We start from the raw sequence: 15,883 nt of genomic DNA, 5'->3' as shown, positions 1-15,883 counted from the left end.
TGCCAACTCAACTGCTATCAGTGCAATTTTAGTGTTAAGCTTCTGATTGGACAGTGGTGATGTCTTCCTTTGCTGGCACACAGTGTAACAAAGCCTTCATCAGTCACTGAACTCCAGAATTATAACAACATCCTGCTCTTTCTTCAGTCCTCCAAATGCATAATAATATCATCTGCATCTACTCTGTAGGTATTTAAGCAGCTCTTCCACCTAGGACTGCCAATACATCTAGGCCTGTTGCTGATACCTACAAAAGAAGCAGGAAATGCTATGGCTGGATTCATTCACATAGTTTCAGTCTTAATGCCATGCCTATGCTTAAGAAACAGCCGCTGTTTTTCCACAGTCAGAATGCCCACAGAAAGGGAGGGCACAACATCCACTAGAAGACGTGCTCAGAGACCGCATGAAGATGAGCTCAGAGTAAGGGAAGCTTGCTGTAGATCTAGCAGATCAGGACAAACAAGCTGTGATCCAATTAAAGATTGTTACTGGTGCATCACCCTGCTTTGTTATAGTACTTCTCAACCTGCTTATTTGATATACTTCACATAAAATTTCTACTTTATAAAATACTGAGGTGTTTTTTTTCTTTATATACATAACTTTTAATTCAGAAGCAGTAATATCCTCCAGAAAAAAATGAAAAGCAATGTTATACCAAAGATATCTAAATTTACAATGTCATTATTGTTCCTGTGCTGCCAGACAGAATGGTGTAAAGAAAACGCTGCACTTGGCTTGTATAACTTAACTGGTCACATAAGTATAAGTATAAAGAATGGGAATAAAAGTAAGGAATCTGAGTAAAGATTGCAAAGAATCCTGTATGTATACACAAGGTTGTACCGCTTTTGTAAATGAGACCAGCTTTTACTACATTTTCCTCTGTTCTTTCAGTTTTGCCCTTGCATTAGGCACTGTGACATAAAGGCAGATCTCTGATACAAACTTACAACGAAGGAAGTTTCATTGCTTGTGGAATTGCTTCTTTTTATTTATCAGTACATACTGAGGAAGAAACAATGTGACAAAGAACTTCAGTTTGCACATCACTTCCAGCCTTCACAGCTGAGGTGGTTTACGTGATACCTCTTTGCCAGAATGTACTGTCTAACGGTAAAGACAAATAGAAGAACACATGGATTTTTCTTTCTCTTTGAGCTTTAAGAGTGGACTCCAGAGGCAAAGCATAAAGAGCCAGACACAAAATGAAAACGGCAAACTGCATTGCAGGGATACAACAGAAAATTAATGGTAGAACTTTCTTGAGTTAAACCTGATGTACAGTGCTTTGACTGCTCAGTAGAAGATGCAGCTATCACGTATCTGCCCTCCAATCAAAAAACATCACCACACAGAGGCTACCAGGCTGGAAAAAGGCTAAATATCCCAATTTGTACTGAGAACATTTTCTTTCAGATCAAGCAATTAAAATTGATATAAATGTTTGGTCAAACCACAAGACAGATGTTTCTCGACAACACTGAGGAACATTAATAAAAGACATCAGTCAATGATCTTCATTCTCCAAAGACCTGCAGCAGCATCACAGAAAATCTACTTAAAAGCCACTTCTCAATTTAAAACATTTTCTGTAATTCTCCAGGTGGTGCTTGGCTCAACAGAAGATATTTCTTCCTCAGACATTCTACTGTCCCTGCTGCTTATTGTTCCTGCAGTGTCAGAGCGTCTTTGTTACATTTCTTGCAGAACTATTTATGCCTCTGTGACAAAAGGATTGTTTGTTGAACCATTATCCTTCTAGAATATATGACAGCATCAAGTCCTGTCAACACTGAACGCAGGAATATTAACAAAACAGTTAACCAGTATTTGTCCAACTGCACATGAAGCTTAAAGCAGGTCCGTCTCGGGAAGAAGGAAGAAATAATTCTGTCACTAGACTTCAGGAGATCTCTCTGTATTATTCAGGAGTAGCACAAGTCCTTACACTTCTCATCCTGCTTCTTCCTGCGTGGAGGAAGAAGACCATCAGCAATCTCTCTCAAATCATTGCTGCTGAAAAATGTCCCCTCACGAGCATCTCTCCTCACGTCCCCCTCCCACCTTGAATCATACTCCTCTTTCTGTGGCTCTCCAAGCCATCTCCACAAGAACTAACTGGAACTTCTGGTGATGAAGAAGTTTTGATCTTGCAAATATTCCTAGTAAGAAACAAGGGGAAAATGTGCATTTAAAATATTTCTACTTAATGTGTTCAGCATAGTCAGAGATGTTTTTTCACATACCCAGGTGGTAAAATGCCTCTACTAGCTAAGACTGCAATTTGGTTTAAAGTCATAAGTAAATATTTTGATGAAAAAGGACAGACATTCTGAAAACTAAGGCACTCTATCCTCAAATGTACAGTGCAAGAAGGAGCTATAAAGCAAGCCAGTCCAAGATACATGAGGCTAGCCTCAAATGCTAACACGAAAAAGCCAGCTCTTAAAATAATAAATTAGCTGTTGTATTATTTTGAGGCCATTCAGCTTAGTACCAAACTATTGATCCCACAGGGAAGATGCATTCCTTCTCCTCTGATAGGACAGTAAATTCTGAAGAAAAAAAAACAACCACAAACAAATCAACAACAAAAAATCCACCACATTTCTAATGGCCGCTTAAAGAATTATGAATTCAAAGCCTGTTGCTTCTAAGCTATGTCACCAGTGAAGACAATGCTCCTTATTAATTTGATATTTAAGCTCCAAAGCCTCCCTAGAGCATATTAGGCATCTGACTTTGAAGAGAGAATTATGGAAACCAACTACTGCTAAGAAAAAAATATTCTTCCAACTAAGAAAACGATACTGATTACTTCTATAATCTACAGAGTTAGGAAATTAAATCTATATTCCTCTTCAACAAGCTGTCTTTGAAGCACTACCAATTTTCAAAACAGAAGGCACTGTTGTATCTATGATGTCTTCCTGTACTCACAGCAGTCTCCTTACGCTTACTCAGCTTAAGCATGAATGGCTCTTTTTGAAGCAGGGGAAAAAGAAATGCTGCCTAGATTAGGTACACCACAATAGTGAAGAATTAACTGTGTCTCTTCAGTAGATAGCTGCAGAGGCTATTTGCATGTTACTTATTGGTTCCAGGTAACATAGTTACTTTAGTTCTAGATCTCAATCACAGGAATACGACCTCATAAGTACCTGCAGATTGTGAGTGAATTATGCCCCGATGTCTTTTTTTGTTTGCTAAGCCCTGCCTTTGACTGGTCACTGAAACGCCAATTTATCAGAAGACCTTCTAATTTCTTGTCACAGAATTAGATATAACTTCCCAGAACCAAAGTTCAAGAAGCAACCAAACAATGCTGTCAGACACACGGAATGATTTTTGCATGGCACTGTATGGAGTCAGGATTTGATGATCCTTGTGTATCCCTTCCAACTCAGGGTATTTTTTGATTCTATGATTCAAGAATCAAACAGATGTTTACTGAAACGTGGATATGGTTTAATAAGAATTGTTGTTGACAGGTGGATGGTTGGACTGGATGATGGTGTAGATCTTTTCCAACCTTGGTGATTCCATGATTCTATGTAAATCCCCATTCATTCACTTAAAATGCATTATGGGCCATTGACTTAGTAATGCGCTGAGATTATACGTTTTAGTCATCCACTTGACTCAAATTCTCTTTAGAGAATTTACTTCTTCACTTCACCACCCTAAAAACGTTACGCTTTGGTCCTTGAGTCACATAGCATCCCATTAGCACGTGGACACTGTGTTTGTATGACACCCAGTCCCACAGTCTGAGCATCCTAAAACTTGGGGAAAATTGAGCAGGAAACAGAGGCAGTGAACCGGATACAGAGGTTTCATTGAGGTGATCTACATGAGGAAGAAGAACCCAATTTCAGCTTCCCTCTGCCTCATTCAGGAGCACCACATCAGAGCAGCGATTCACATGCGTTAAATTCAGCTGCTGGGTTGGAATCTTATTTCTAGCCCTCTCCTTCACACTCACAGACATGCCAGCAGGGATACGTCATGCATACAGCCGTGAGTACAGCAGCGGGTGACAAACACCTTGAAGCACGTTCAGCACCGATTTCCTTCAATGCGAGTCAACACACCCTCAACTACCCTCACAGCAGGCAGAGAAAGCACTGATTCGGATTACACCGCGCATAAGCTCAGCCTATTTATGCACTTTTTCAGCCTAACCGTGACCAAGTGCCGGCCCGCTCGGACACGGTTCCACCATCGCCGGGCCCGCCCGTGCAGCCGGCATCTCCCGGCCCCACCGCTCACCTCCGAGCAGCTTGGGCACCCGGCCGATCCTGCCGGTGATGTCGGCCGTCAGCACGGCGAAGTCCTGCTCGTAGCTCTCGAAGTCGGACGACATGGCCTCACCGTGGGGTCGGCCCGGCGGGACGCCGCGATCCTCCGCTCCAAGCGAAGCCGCTTCCGCGTTCTGCTCCCCGCAAAGCCGTCCCCACCGCCGCGGGTTCCGGCGCTCCGCCCGCCCCTCAGCCGCCTGTTTCCCAGCGGGCCCCAATAGCGAGCGGACCGTCTCCGCCTCGCTGGGCTGCGCTGGGCTGAGCTGGGCGGGCGGCCCCGCTCCCCACCGCCTCTCGGGGCGGGGCCGAGGCCCGGCGGGCCCCAACGCCTCCCCTTCCCTTTCCCGTTCCTCCCGTCGGGACGGCGAGGTGCTGAGGGAGCCATGCACGGCGGCAAGGAGGCGTCGGGAGGGCGGCGGTAGCGACCATGGGCAGCCCCGGGGGGCTGCGGGAGGTGCGGCGGCTGTGCCACTGGGGGCCGCTGGTGGCTCTGTCCGTGGTGATCGTCTGCTCCGCCACCGCCATAGCAGACGCCGTGCTGTGGTACTGGCCCCTGGACACGGCCGGGGGGAGCGTCAACTTCATCATGCTTATCAACTGGACCGTCATGATTCTCTACAACTACTTCAACGCCATGTTTGTCGGCCCCGGGTACGTCCCGCTGGGGTGGACACCGGTAAGAGCGGCCTCGTGCCCGGGCTGGGTTGGGCTGGGCTCGGCGGGGCGGGGGTTGGGTTGTGGGGTCGCAAAGGGCTGGAGCAGGCTGCACAGGGAGGTTGTGGATGCCCCGTCCTTGGAGGTGTTCAAGACCAGGTTGGACAGGGCCCTGGGCAACCTGATCTAGTAAAGGTGTATGTTTGGTGGCCCTGCCAGGCAGGGGGGTTGGAACTACATGATCCTTGAGGTCCCTTCCAACCCGGGTCATTCTGTGATTCTGTGATTCTGTGGAGCAGCCATTCTATGTAGAAAGGCCGAGGGAGATGGGCTTGTTCGGCCTGGAGGAGAGAAGACTACGGGGAGACCTCAGCACAGCCTTGCAGTACTTGAGGGGAGCTTGTAAGCAGGAGAACTGACCTTTTGCATAAGCAGATAGGAATAGGGCATTGCTGCCCAGAGAGTTTGTGACTGCCCCATCTCTGGAAGCATTTAGGGCTAGGTTGGATGGGGCCCTGATCTGGTGGGAGCACCCAGCCCGTGGCAGGGGGTTGGAAGTCTTTTTTTGAGGACCTTCCAACCTCATTCTGTCTAACATAAAATGCAATGTTATAAGACAAGGTAGAAGTTTGCATTCCTTTTCCTTCAGAAACCTCTGGGAAGAGGAGTAGCCAGGGGCCAGAACAATGCAGATCCAGCAGATTCAGACAGCTGCCCAGAGCTGGAGCTCAGGGTCACGATGCACAAACCAGTAATCATCACTCTTCTACTTGAGTGTTTCTCAAAACAAAGTGCACTGTGGAGAGTATCCATGTGGGATACTGGAATACTCCACCTGGCCCACTATTACTGCTCACTGTCTACAAGTCCATCTCATCTTTCTGCACAGACACTTCTTTTCTGCTTCCATTTTTTCCTCAGATGATAATGGCCCCATAAATAGTTTATGTTCTCAGATTTTCACTGCGAAACCCTGCTTGCACAATTGATATTTCTCCAAATTGCTTATTTGTGTAAACAAGCAGCGCTTTCAACAGTGACGATTATGTTGATAGTGGGGAGAGTTCTTTTATTTTTTGTTTTGGCTTAGGAGGGTTGGGTTATGGAACACACCCTGCCAGAAGAAGGTGGATATGCACAAGGTCATACAAGCGCCAATATATGTGTTGTCAGCAGAATTATGTCTTCTGTGTAATGTGCCCATTCTTCTATTTAAAGGAGAAATCTCAGGATTGCATGTATCTCCAGTACTGTAAAGTGTGTCAGTCTTACAAGGCACCCCGTTCACACCACTGTCGAAAGTGTAACAGGTACAGTCTCTTTATAATTGGTTTCTGTCTGTATGAAAAGCGACTTCTCTGCTAGTGGTGAGCTGTTAAAATAAATTCATTCTGGTCTTGTACTGTATGTGTTTTAAAGATTTCAAATACTTCCAGTTTCCAGTTGCATGACTTCTTTGTGTGCTTCCTTTATTTTATTTAAAGAAAAATGAATAACCTGCCTTTAACATTTTCTTTTTAGCTGGAAATAATTTCTCTTGGGAACTTGGCAGGGTTAAAATATGTCAGTACTGTTTCAGAAGATGAGCCTGTGTAACTACCTAAAAATATTTCAGTCCTTTTTTTTAAGTTCTGAGTCCAAGCACCCTCATGTTCAGTGAGCAGGAAAGCCTATTCTGTAATCTTTCCAAATGGAAATTACTTGTTGATTTAAGTGGAAATTTTGGACTGTTTCTTACCATTCACTTGAGGGTTTGTTTTTTTCAGGAGCGGTATAAGTGAACTGGTAAGCCCTTGGGGTTGACATAAAAAGCCTCCGACTTTTTGTATGTTAGTCCTCCAACAGATCTGTTTTGAGCTAACGTTGTTAAGTTTTTATTATTAATAGCTGCTCTGGAATTTAGTGCATCTTGAAAAAATCTACTCCAGGCCGTAGATGCATTTATCTTTTTATTGGGTAGGTCCTCCTCTGAAGGGCTGCTAGAGAACATGGTAAGAAGGTATTGCAGTGCGCACATTTACTTGTTGCTATAAATACAGGATACCCAATCAGTGCTTTCAGGAAGTAGAGACTGAGAACAGAGCAGTGTTGCAATTTGCTGCATCATTCTTGAGTTTCAGAACAAGACTCCTTTCTCTGAGTAACAATCCTTATGTTGAGGGGATACCAGAAAATGTCAGCAGATTCCTGTAATCATCTTTACAAAAGCAAGTTCTAGTTTGTTTCACTAAAATATTAAAAGAAGAAACCACAGCACAGTCTACAGTTCGTTTTGCTGATTTGTTTTAAGAAGTTACTGCCCCTCAGCTCTGGCCAAAATAACTTTGTGTGTATTTCTAGACTGCAGGAGTGCAATGAGGCAGTTAATGTAAATCACAGCTGGAAGTCTTGTATGAATTGGCAGTTTTCAGTCCATGAATTGATTAAATTGTGGTGGCACTTGTGAATGGGGTGAGGCTTCTAGCCCAGATTAAGGAACTTCTTCAGAAACATTTGAGCTGATGATTATGGTCATGTTGAGCCTACACTAAGAAAAGGTGTTAATTCTTTAGAAGGTAGAAACTGAGCTTCCTATTGGGAATGTACAAGCTTAAAAGATAAATGAGGTTAATAGTCATAAAACAACTACTTCTTTTCGGAGAAGCTGGATATTTGTGTAATTCATGTATGTGTTTATCACATGCCTTAGGTCTGCAAAATTGCTATTAGTAAGTGTTGTGAGGTTAGTATGTAGCAGTTAATGAAGTCTTCAGAGGGCCTTTACAAAAAGGTGAAAGACATTTAGCGTCTCATAATATGCCTCTGTTGGTGTATGGTTGTGTGTTCTTTATCCAGGAGGCCCAAAGGAGATTTGATATTTTATTTGTCTCTTTGGTGTGCTTGTTTTTTAAGGAGCTGGCAGTAATATTAATGGTTAATTATTACATTTGTACCTCTTAAACTTCCCATGACTCTGCATGTTGGCTCTGAAATATGGAGTTATTAACAACTAGTGAGTTTGAATAAAGAGAAGGAGGGACAACTGGTGAGAGTAGGGACCTTCTAGTACATTCTGTTTTGCTTTCTTTTTTTCTACATCATGAAGTACTATTTTGGGTAACAAAGGAAAAAACAAACCCAAAACAATACTGTATTCATTTGTTAGAAATGGGTGGGATTGAGTGAAGATTAAGGTGTAGCAAGTTAGCTGTCCTTCCCTTTGATTTTTTTTTAAACACCATTTACGTCCTCTATATTAATCGCCATTTATTATTTACAGATGTGTCATGAAGATGGATCACCATTGTCCTTGGATCAACAACTGCTGTGGTTACCAGAATCATGCATCTTTCACTTTGTTCCTCCTTTTAGCACCACTAGGATGCATTCACGCATCTTTCATATTTGTAATGACTATGTACACTCAGCTTTACAACAGAGTAAGAAAACATAGTTAAGTGCTTAAAATGTTCTTGAAGTTGGATGGGTTATTTCTTCCTGGGAGTACTGATTATGAATAGCACATATCATACGTGTTAAACTTTACCACAAGTTAAATGCTGTTCCTCTTCTTCTGCTTTCCACTCTTTAGAATTGTATCATTTTCTTCAAGGATAACATAATATATGATATGTTGGGAGCCACAAATAAATTACGTTTAATTTATTTTAAAAGTAGAAAAATTAACCAAGCTAACAATAAGGAAAGCTTTATATGGAACACATTCCTCGTTCCAGATCTATGGTTAGGATTTCGAGTTTCCATTTTTAACCTTTGTGATTGCATTGAAAAGCTTGAAAACATTAACTCAGTCTAACAGATAACAGCTCTGTGTTGTACTTGCAGAGCAATAACAGTGAGATCTGCTACTTGCAGAAGCTTTCAGAGGGAAACCTGTAACGTTTCTCTTGAAAGTGGTTACTGTGCTGTGCACATTTTCTCTCAGAACCTGTTGAATGTGATTTGTAGTGTACCCAGAGTCTGGATTTTTGCTGCAGATATTAGGCCTAGTTTGTTGTGGAATTTGCAATATAGCCATTTTGATTTAGTTTTCTATTCAACAAAGAACAAAGAGGAAAACTCAGAACAAGAAAAAACATTTGAATATGTGTGTATATATATATGCATATGTGTATATATATTATATATATAAAAATATACAATATAAAACTTTATATAAATCATAATTTTATAAAAATAGATATGTGCATTATATATAAATATATAAAAGTAGATACACACAAAATTGTATGTATTCCACTTGCATCATAAGCCTATCAGGTTGAGCGCACACCTTCAGATTCAGATTACTTATAGGTAACTAGTTTTGTTTCAGCAGTTATTATGTTTCAGGCCTGAACAAGAATGCTTTCCCTTCGCAGATATCTTTTGGGTGGAGTTCTGTAAAAATTGACATGAGTGCAGCCAAAAGAGACCCTCGAACCATTATTCCCTTTGGACTGTCTGCATTTGCTGCATCTTTATTTGCCTTAGGACTGGCGTTAGGAACAACAATTGCCGTTGGTATGCTCTTTATTATTCAGGTAAGCTTATGGCTTCTGTTACAAACAAGTTAAAAGATGTGACTTTCACCTCTTTTGCTACTGGTATTGATTGCAGGGCAGAAACAGAATTCAGAATTGCAGTAGGAGGAGCTCTTGTTTAGAGCTTATGTAGCTGTTACTTCTCAGGAATATTTTAGTTGCTTTTTCCTCCTCTGTACTTTGTAGCAAAAATCTAATAAAAGATGAGATGCACTGTGTAAATCATGTTCTGGAAAAGGCAAAATACCCAATACTTGGTATTTTTTGGGAGTCTTGTCCCTGCCTGTGAAAACAGGATTAAGTATGCCTGATACATTACTTGAAAAGTCTGAGATCTTTGGAATGAAAAAATACACGATTGTAGCATAAACCGAGATATTACATGGTATCTCTCCAAGTGTGTAATTCTGGAGGATAGCATTACCGTGCGTCTATGCTGAATATTATTTTTGAATATTTCACATTTTAGTTAAGCTTAGAAGCAATTGTTCAGTTGTTCAAAGTTGAATCCAGCTTGTTAAATGAAGTTTAACGAGCCTAGATTGTTTTGAAGTTTAACTTTGCCTAGCTAATACGTTTCTGCAGAAAATGAATGCTATTGACATCTAACCCTTTTATTTAATTTAGATGAAAGTCATTTTGACAAACAAAACTTCAATCGAGTCCTGGATTGAAGAAAAGGTAGGCTTTTATTACAGTAGCCTTGTACCATGTTGTTAACAAAGTTTATTCTCTGTATCTGTTACTTTCTTGTTTCACCTGTCCAGATTTGAACCAAAGGTGTCACTGCAGCAGTCATTTAATATGAGGAATTCAGAGTAACCCTAGGAAAATTCTTCACTACCACCAAGTTACAAAGAAGCATTTTGTTATTATCTTTTCCCCTTGTTCTGTGTCAGATTGTCAGTACAATCGTGAGCATATATGAGTACCTAGACATTGTAATTCTCTTTGCACAGTGTCTAGCTTAGCTGGATCATACCTATAGACCTTTGAGTAACTGGACAGTGAAACTCTGTTACAACATATATATAATTAAATGTGGAATAATCTGTAGATGTTTTTGTCAAATTTCGACTAGTAATATGTCCTTCCTGAAGACTCAACACAGTCTGCAATGTGTATATTTTTAATAAGCAGTACTACTGCAACATAGAACAAATTCTTCCATTGCTCCACTAGATGTCACTATTACTGAAAGAATGAAGCATTCACTAATACGGAAAATGTAATATTGAAAGCATGCTTTTATACTGAGGTCTTTGAGGTGAGCTAAATTTGAATTGTATTGAATTATGTTTGCAATTGTTAAGCAGAAAATCCTGAGTTGTGGAATTCTTTGTGTTTAACTGAGAACTAGTGAGGCATAAACCTTTGAAAAGGGGGTAAAATAAAATTAAGGCTTGGAATGAATTGATGGGAAGTATAGTCAACTGACTGTTGTTAAACAGAGTCAATCAGGAAAACAAACAAAACCACAAACACTTCTAAATGCTACAGTTGTCTCATCTAGTTGTAAGCAGTTTTAAAAGTTTTGGTTAGTGTGTGGGAATTTACTAATCTAGTCCCAAAATGGTCATCTTTGGGGCTCATAGATCCACACAGGGCCTCTGGCCTGGCCTTAATATGTGCTGTTCATCTACAGTTCGTAAGATGTGTTTTAAGTGCTGTATTTCTTTATTTCCAGGCCAAAGACAGAATCCAGTACTACCAAACAGATGAAACCTTTATTTTTCCATATGATATGGGAAGTAAATGGAAGAACTTCAAACAAGTGTTTACGTGGTCTGGGATTCCTGAGGGAGATGGTCTGGACTGGCCAGTGAGAGAAGGCTGTCATCGATACAGTTTGACGGTAATTGATCTTTAGTGTTATCTCAGGTTAATCTTACTCACTGTCCCCTGTCTTCCTCTGCAATAATGTACCAGATTTTAAAGTAACTAGAATAGCCTAAGAAGTAGGAGTTCTGTCAGAATAATCTCTCATTTTTGATAGCCTAACATGCATTTGTGAGTGCTTTTAAATGCTAAATACATTTCTGTGAGTTTGTTTAATGCTTTTAGTATTTCGTTTTGTGCTGAATGCACACAAGTCCTCTCTAACTAAACACTGCCTAAATTCTTATTTGTAATCATTTATAGATAGAGCAACTGAAACAGAAAGCAGACAAGCGAGTAAGAAGTGTAAGTATTTGTGATGTTTGTGATCTGACATCGCTTAGAAATTTCCTTATAAATAAATGTAAGTAATCACTGATACTGTTTGTTTTCATTATTTTTAAACCTAGCAATTAACAAGGGCTTTGTGTTTCCACACAAAGTGTTCTGTAACCTCTGCTTAATTAAACTTAAAATTTAGCTTTCTTTGCATTTGCTCTTTAGTTTCCTAATAGTAAAGATGACTCTATGCTTAGTTGTTAAGTAGTTCATCTGGAATTTTGAGTCTCTTTCACAGCAGGGGTCATTTATGTTCAAATCTAATGGGATACTTTGAGTGATTTTTGGTACAAAACAGTCAGCAAGGCCATAACTCCCCACAACATAATATATTACCATGTTCTGTTCAAATTTGTAGGTGCGGTATCGAGCCATAGAAGATTACAGTGGTGTCTGCTGCCCTGTGACTAAAGGTGTTAAAACATTCTTCACAACACCATGTACTGAAGAACCTAGAATTGCACTGAGTAAAGGGGATTTGATTTTAGCTACAAGAGGCTTAAAGTTAGTGGCTCCACACTTTTATGTTTTCTTAAAACCAATATTGAGATGTGTTCTGGCAACTAATTACCTGTTACACTTTATTCCCTAGACACTGGATGTATGGTGAGAAGATTCTTAACTCAGCTGGTGATGGTATGAAACAGTTATTTTCATTTGTTTTTTCTGTTAAAAAGTTGCAAATCAACTTTGTGGCTGTGTAGCTTCTGGATAGAAACATGAGTATCATGTCTTCAGTTCTCAAAATGTAGAACAACTTACTTTATTGGCAATATCCCCCCTTCTCTTTAAAGCCATATCCACAGTCTTTACTGTTAACATTTGGTAGACCTGATAGCTTTGATAAGTGCTAAACATTAAGTGAATCTTTCAGAAATACTGATATTTGAATATTGATTCTTAAACGTGTTTAGAATTCTTATGTAAATCCCCCTGTAAATATGAGAGTTACTCTTAATCTTTGTATGCCTTAAAAATGAGATGTTAGGTTTGGGATCAATTCCAAGGACACTGACATGCCTTTACGTTGCTAGGTAGCCACAGCTGTCAAAGACAGTAAAGATTCTCGGTGGACTGTGTAGAGACAGTATCACGGTAAACTGAACTGGTAATTTTCACATTTCTCCTGCAAAAAAAGAAAAAAAAAGGTCTTAGCAAAAACTGTACCTGACAGACTTCCCATCAAGAGTGCATTGCTTTCCATTATCTTTTCCAAACAACTGTGAATGCATTGCATGTATGTCCCTTGTTGGCAAAAGAGAGGCACCCAGCAGTCACTATATTGAAACCATCGATGCTTCTCATGGGAAGCTGGATACATCCATGAGCTGGAAGTGCTTTCAAACACCAAATATAAACAAGTCAATGTAGTGAGGATGATAGTAGTTTGTAATGTGAAGGTTAGGAAGAGATATCTGTACTAAATATAGTCAATTATTTTTTTAACTTTGCATGTGAAATGAAGTCTGGATGAAAGACTTTGTACATTCTGAAAGCCTGAGTTAGAACTCAAAGTAACATTAGCACTTCAGAGAACTGGACTTTAAAAATATCATGAGATTTGTTAACACTGTATAGCAAAATGCTATAAATAGGCAGGAATAACTAACTTCATAAAGAAAGGTAGAGAAAATAATGATTAAGTAGCAGTACTTTTAAGGGGAAAAGTAGACAATCATAATCTTAGAATGAGTCAACATTTGCAAAAAGCAAAAGCATCTTGCTTCACAAATGCATGAAGTAATCCCTCCATCCTACTTAATGTTTTCAGAAGTTTGGCTGAAGTACTATCACAAGCAAACATCTTGCTGCATCTCCAGAAAAGGGAAGATCAGCTGTAGAGTAGGTTGAGTGGGAAACAATATTTGGAGCGCTAGAAAATTAGACCTATGTGGAAAAGATGAAAGAGTTTGAGTTTCTTAACTGTTGAGGAAAAAGAGGTGGCAGAAAGCCAGGGTATGTACAAATAGACATCAGTTGCATTAAGGTTTATTGTAGAGCAGGTTATTAGCTGCTTCCTGAGTTTCTCAGGAGTAGAAGAGGAACTGTAGAAGATTCACATTGGGTATGAGAAAAAATTGTCTAATAGCAAGAAAAGTAGAGTACTGGGAAATATTGGAGATGTATGAAAACAGGTTAGGCAGTAGGAGAGACTCCATGCATCCTTGGCCAAATAAGTTAGGGATGACATTTATATGCTGCCTTGGAGCATACAATAAATGAAGTAATTTCTTGGTGTGTCTCTCAGTCTTGTGTTTATCTTAAATAGCAGGTTGTATTTTGTTCTAAGTTAATGCAACTTTTCATATCTTAAGGTGGAATAAGAGAACGAGGCTGGTTCCCCAGGAAATGTGTGGAAAAATGCCAATATGACTCTGAAACGGATCAACCAGTGGACGGAGAGAAGAAAAGCAGATAGCCTTCTCATTTTTTTTAATAAGAAATGGAGTTTTTTACTTCGGACCATAATCCTTTACTTGAAATTTTCTGTATATTACTTTAGACTTATGCAATGACTGTGTTGGAGCAAGATTTTCTTTTCCTCACAGTTGAAAGGGTTGGATATGCCTGTGCCATGTTTTGCATTCTTTTCTGACAACCAATAACTGAAGAAGCCATTCAGTGGATTGCCTTCAAGATGGATCTTTCTCATCCCAAGTCAGGTTTCTTTTCTTTCTGCTGTTTAAACTGCACTCTGAGGAACCACCTTTTAGTTTTTTTCCACAGCTGCATCTGTTGTGATGCGTGACACATATCTCTTGTATTTTACTTTCTTTGAAGTTGCCCCCTGAAAAATACAAAATAAATCTCTCATTCAAATTCCAGATAAGATTTGTTACCCGTGACTTTTAATGATGTGAATTATCCACCTCAAATAAATAATATGTTCATATTTATTTGTGGACTTAATTGTTCTTAGAGCTTATAATAACTTGTTTATATGGGAAGGTGTACTGATTGAGAAGCTAGTATTTCACAAGCTGTTTTCTAAATGGGAAAGACTACAGCTCTTGCTATAGAAAGTAATCTCTACTCTCTGAAATAGGAGCTTGTATCCAAGGGACTGGAGTTGCTGATCCATCGTAGACTGAAAAGAAGCGCTAGTTCCAAGACAGAGAAGTTCTGCAAGTCTGATCACTACGTGATGAATACCTTTGCTAATACATTTTTATGTAGTTTCTGGTATGGATTAAAGTGCAGCACATGGCTTAGACTGGCTCCATATCAGAAGATGGGAGTTTTTGTAAATGATTGTTCTAAACTAACACCTGGCTTATCTCCACCTGCATAAGCTGTCTTAAGCAGATAAGTATTTCTTAGACAATATTAAGTGCATACAAAAATAACTACATAACAGACAAGCCAGAACTAGTACTCCATGCTGCTGCTGAGGCTGTTTACCTCTAGCTCTAGCCAGGCTTTTTTGTTGTTGGTTGTTTTTTTAACTTCCCAACTTCTGTGCATTATTGCTTGTGGTGAGCCATAACCGTAAGCTGCTTCTGAGCTGTGATAATGGGGAACTAGCGTTCAGTTCCAGTATTCTGCTAACAGGTTGCCTTTCCCTCTTGAAATCATGGTACTTCCATTTCCCAGAAGAGTTGTTCTTTAGTGGTATAGGAATATGTTACACTTCTAGTTTCCCTGTTAGCAGGAGTTGAGAGAAAAATACAGCAAAAAGGTAAATTCTGTGCTATTTGGGAACGTGAGCAGAAATTATTATAAAGGCCTGTAAAATGCATGGTATACGGTCTTAGTCTTAACTGGAGTGTTTTCTGATCTGCATCTCTGCAGTCTAGAGCTTTAGAAGGATGACAAGAATAAGCTTGTCTTCCAGATGAGGAGCTGTTGATCTTGACTGTGCAATGACAAAATAGCTATCTGTATTGACAGCAATTAGTAGCATAATAGGAACAATTGGGCAGCACTAATGATCACAGTTGAATGTTAGCTATTGGGAATGAATGTCATTTTGTGCTTGAAGACCATCAGAACAGAATTGGAGCAGAATTTTGCACACCAAGATTGCTCCACATGAACCACAGCGTGTCCAGGAGATTTGCTCCAGAATGAGTTGATGGTTGGACTTAATGATCTTGGAAGTAATATTCCAATCTTAACGATTCTATATTCTAATCTAAACAGTCTAAAATGGACTGTAAAGTACATGTTTTTGTTTTGTAA

General features: G+C 39.9%; 2 protein-coding genes across 24 annotated transcripts in view; one reads left to right on the top strand and one right to left on the bottom strand.

Moving 5' to 3' along the window:
* The window catches only part of VTI1A (vesicle transport through interaction with t-SNAREs 1A), a 242,703-nt gene extending 238,260 nt beyond the window's left edge, over positions 1-4,443 (bottom strand). For all 21 annotated transcript variants that reach the window (XR_014948752.1, XR_014948755.1, XR_001556172.3 and 18 more), the window contains exon 1: positions 4,279-4,443. Coding sequence is in view for 16 of the 21 variants with exons in the window: in XM_015867337.3 (XP_015722823.1) it covers positions 4,279-4,372 (94 nt within the window). In the remaining 5 variants the exon portion in view is untranslated. The remainder of the gene's footprint in view (positions 1-4,278) is intronic.
* A 153-nt stretch (positions 4,444-4,596) lies between these two features.
* On the top strand, positions 4,597-14,598 carry ZDHHC6 (zDHHC palmitoyltransferase 6). 3 transcript variants are annotated; one of them, XM_085554717.1, is made up of 11 exons: positions 4,597-4,983; positions 6,180-6,271; positions 8,221-8,380; positions 9,323-9,484; positions 10,112-10,165; positions 11,172-11,339; positions 11,627-11,668; positions 12,060-12,205; positions 12,294-12,337; positions 12,736-12,796; positions 14,017-14,598. In XM_085554717.1, the coding sequence occupies exons 1-10, from the start codon at positions 4,735-4,737 to the stop codon at positions 12,759-12,761; spliced, it is 1,143 nt and encodes a 380-aa protein (XP_085410843.1). In that variant the 5' UTR covers positions 4,597-4,734; the 3' UTR covers positions 12,762-12,796; positions 14,017-14,598. The 3 variants fall into 3 exon arrangements, with proteins under 3 accessions (XP_085410843.1, XP_085410844.1, XP_015722814.2); XM_085554718.1 differs by having other exon boundaries at positions 12,736-12,809; XM_015867328.3 differs by lacking the exon at positions 12,736-12,796.
* The last annotated feature ends 1,285 nt before the right edge of the window (positions 14,599-15,883 follow it).

Source organism: Coturnix japonica, chromosome 8 (genome assembly GCF_054131305.1).
Source record: "Coturnix japonica strain WE chromosome 8, WE-NBRP24, whole genome shotgun sequence".
In the NCBI taxonomy this organism is placed as follows: Eukaryota; Metazoa; Chordata; class Aves; order Galliformes; family Phasianidae; genus Coturnix; species Coturnix japonica.
The sequence above is the reverse complement of the archived record's forward strand: the minus strand, read 5'-3'. Positions and strand labels throughout refer to the sequence as shown.

Excerpts from the sequence above, each read along its gene's own strand:
- ZDHHC6 (XM_015867328.3), top strand. The coding sequence starts at position 4,735 with ATGGGCAGCCCCGGGGGGCTGCGGGAGGTGCGGCGGCTGTGCCACTGG. Across the intron at positions 4,984-6,179 it reads TCCCGCTGGGGTGGACACCG|GAGAAATCTCAGGATTGCAT; the intron begins GTAAGAGCGGCC and ends TTCTATTTAAAG. Across the intron at positions 10,166-11,171 it reads AGTCCTGGATTGAAGAAAAG|GCCAAAGACAGAATCCAGTA; the intron begins GTAGGCTTTTAT and ends CTTTATTTCCAG.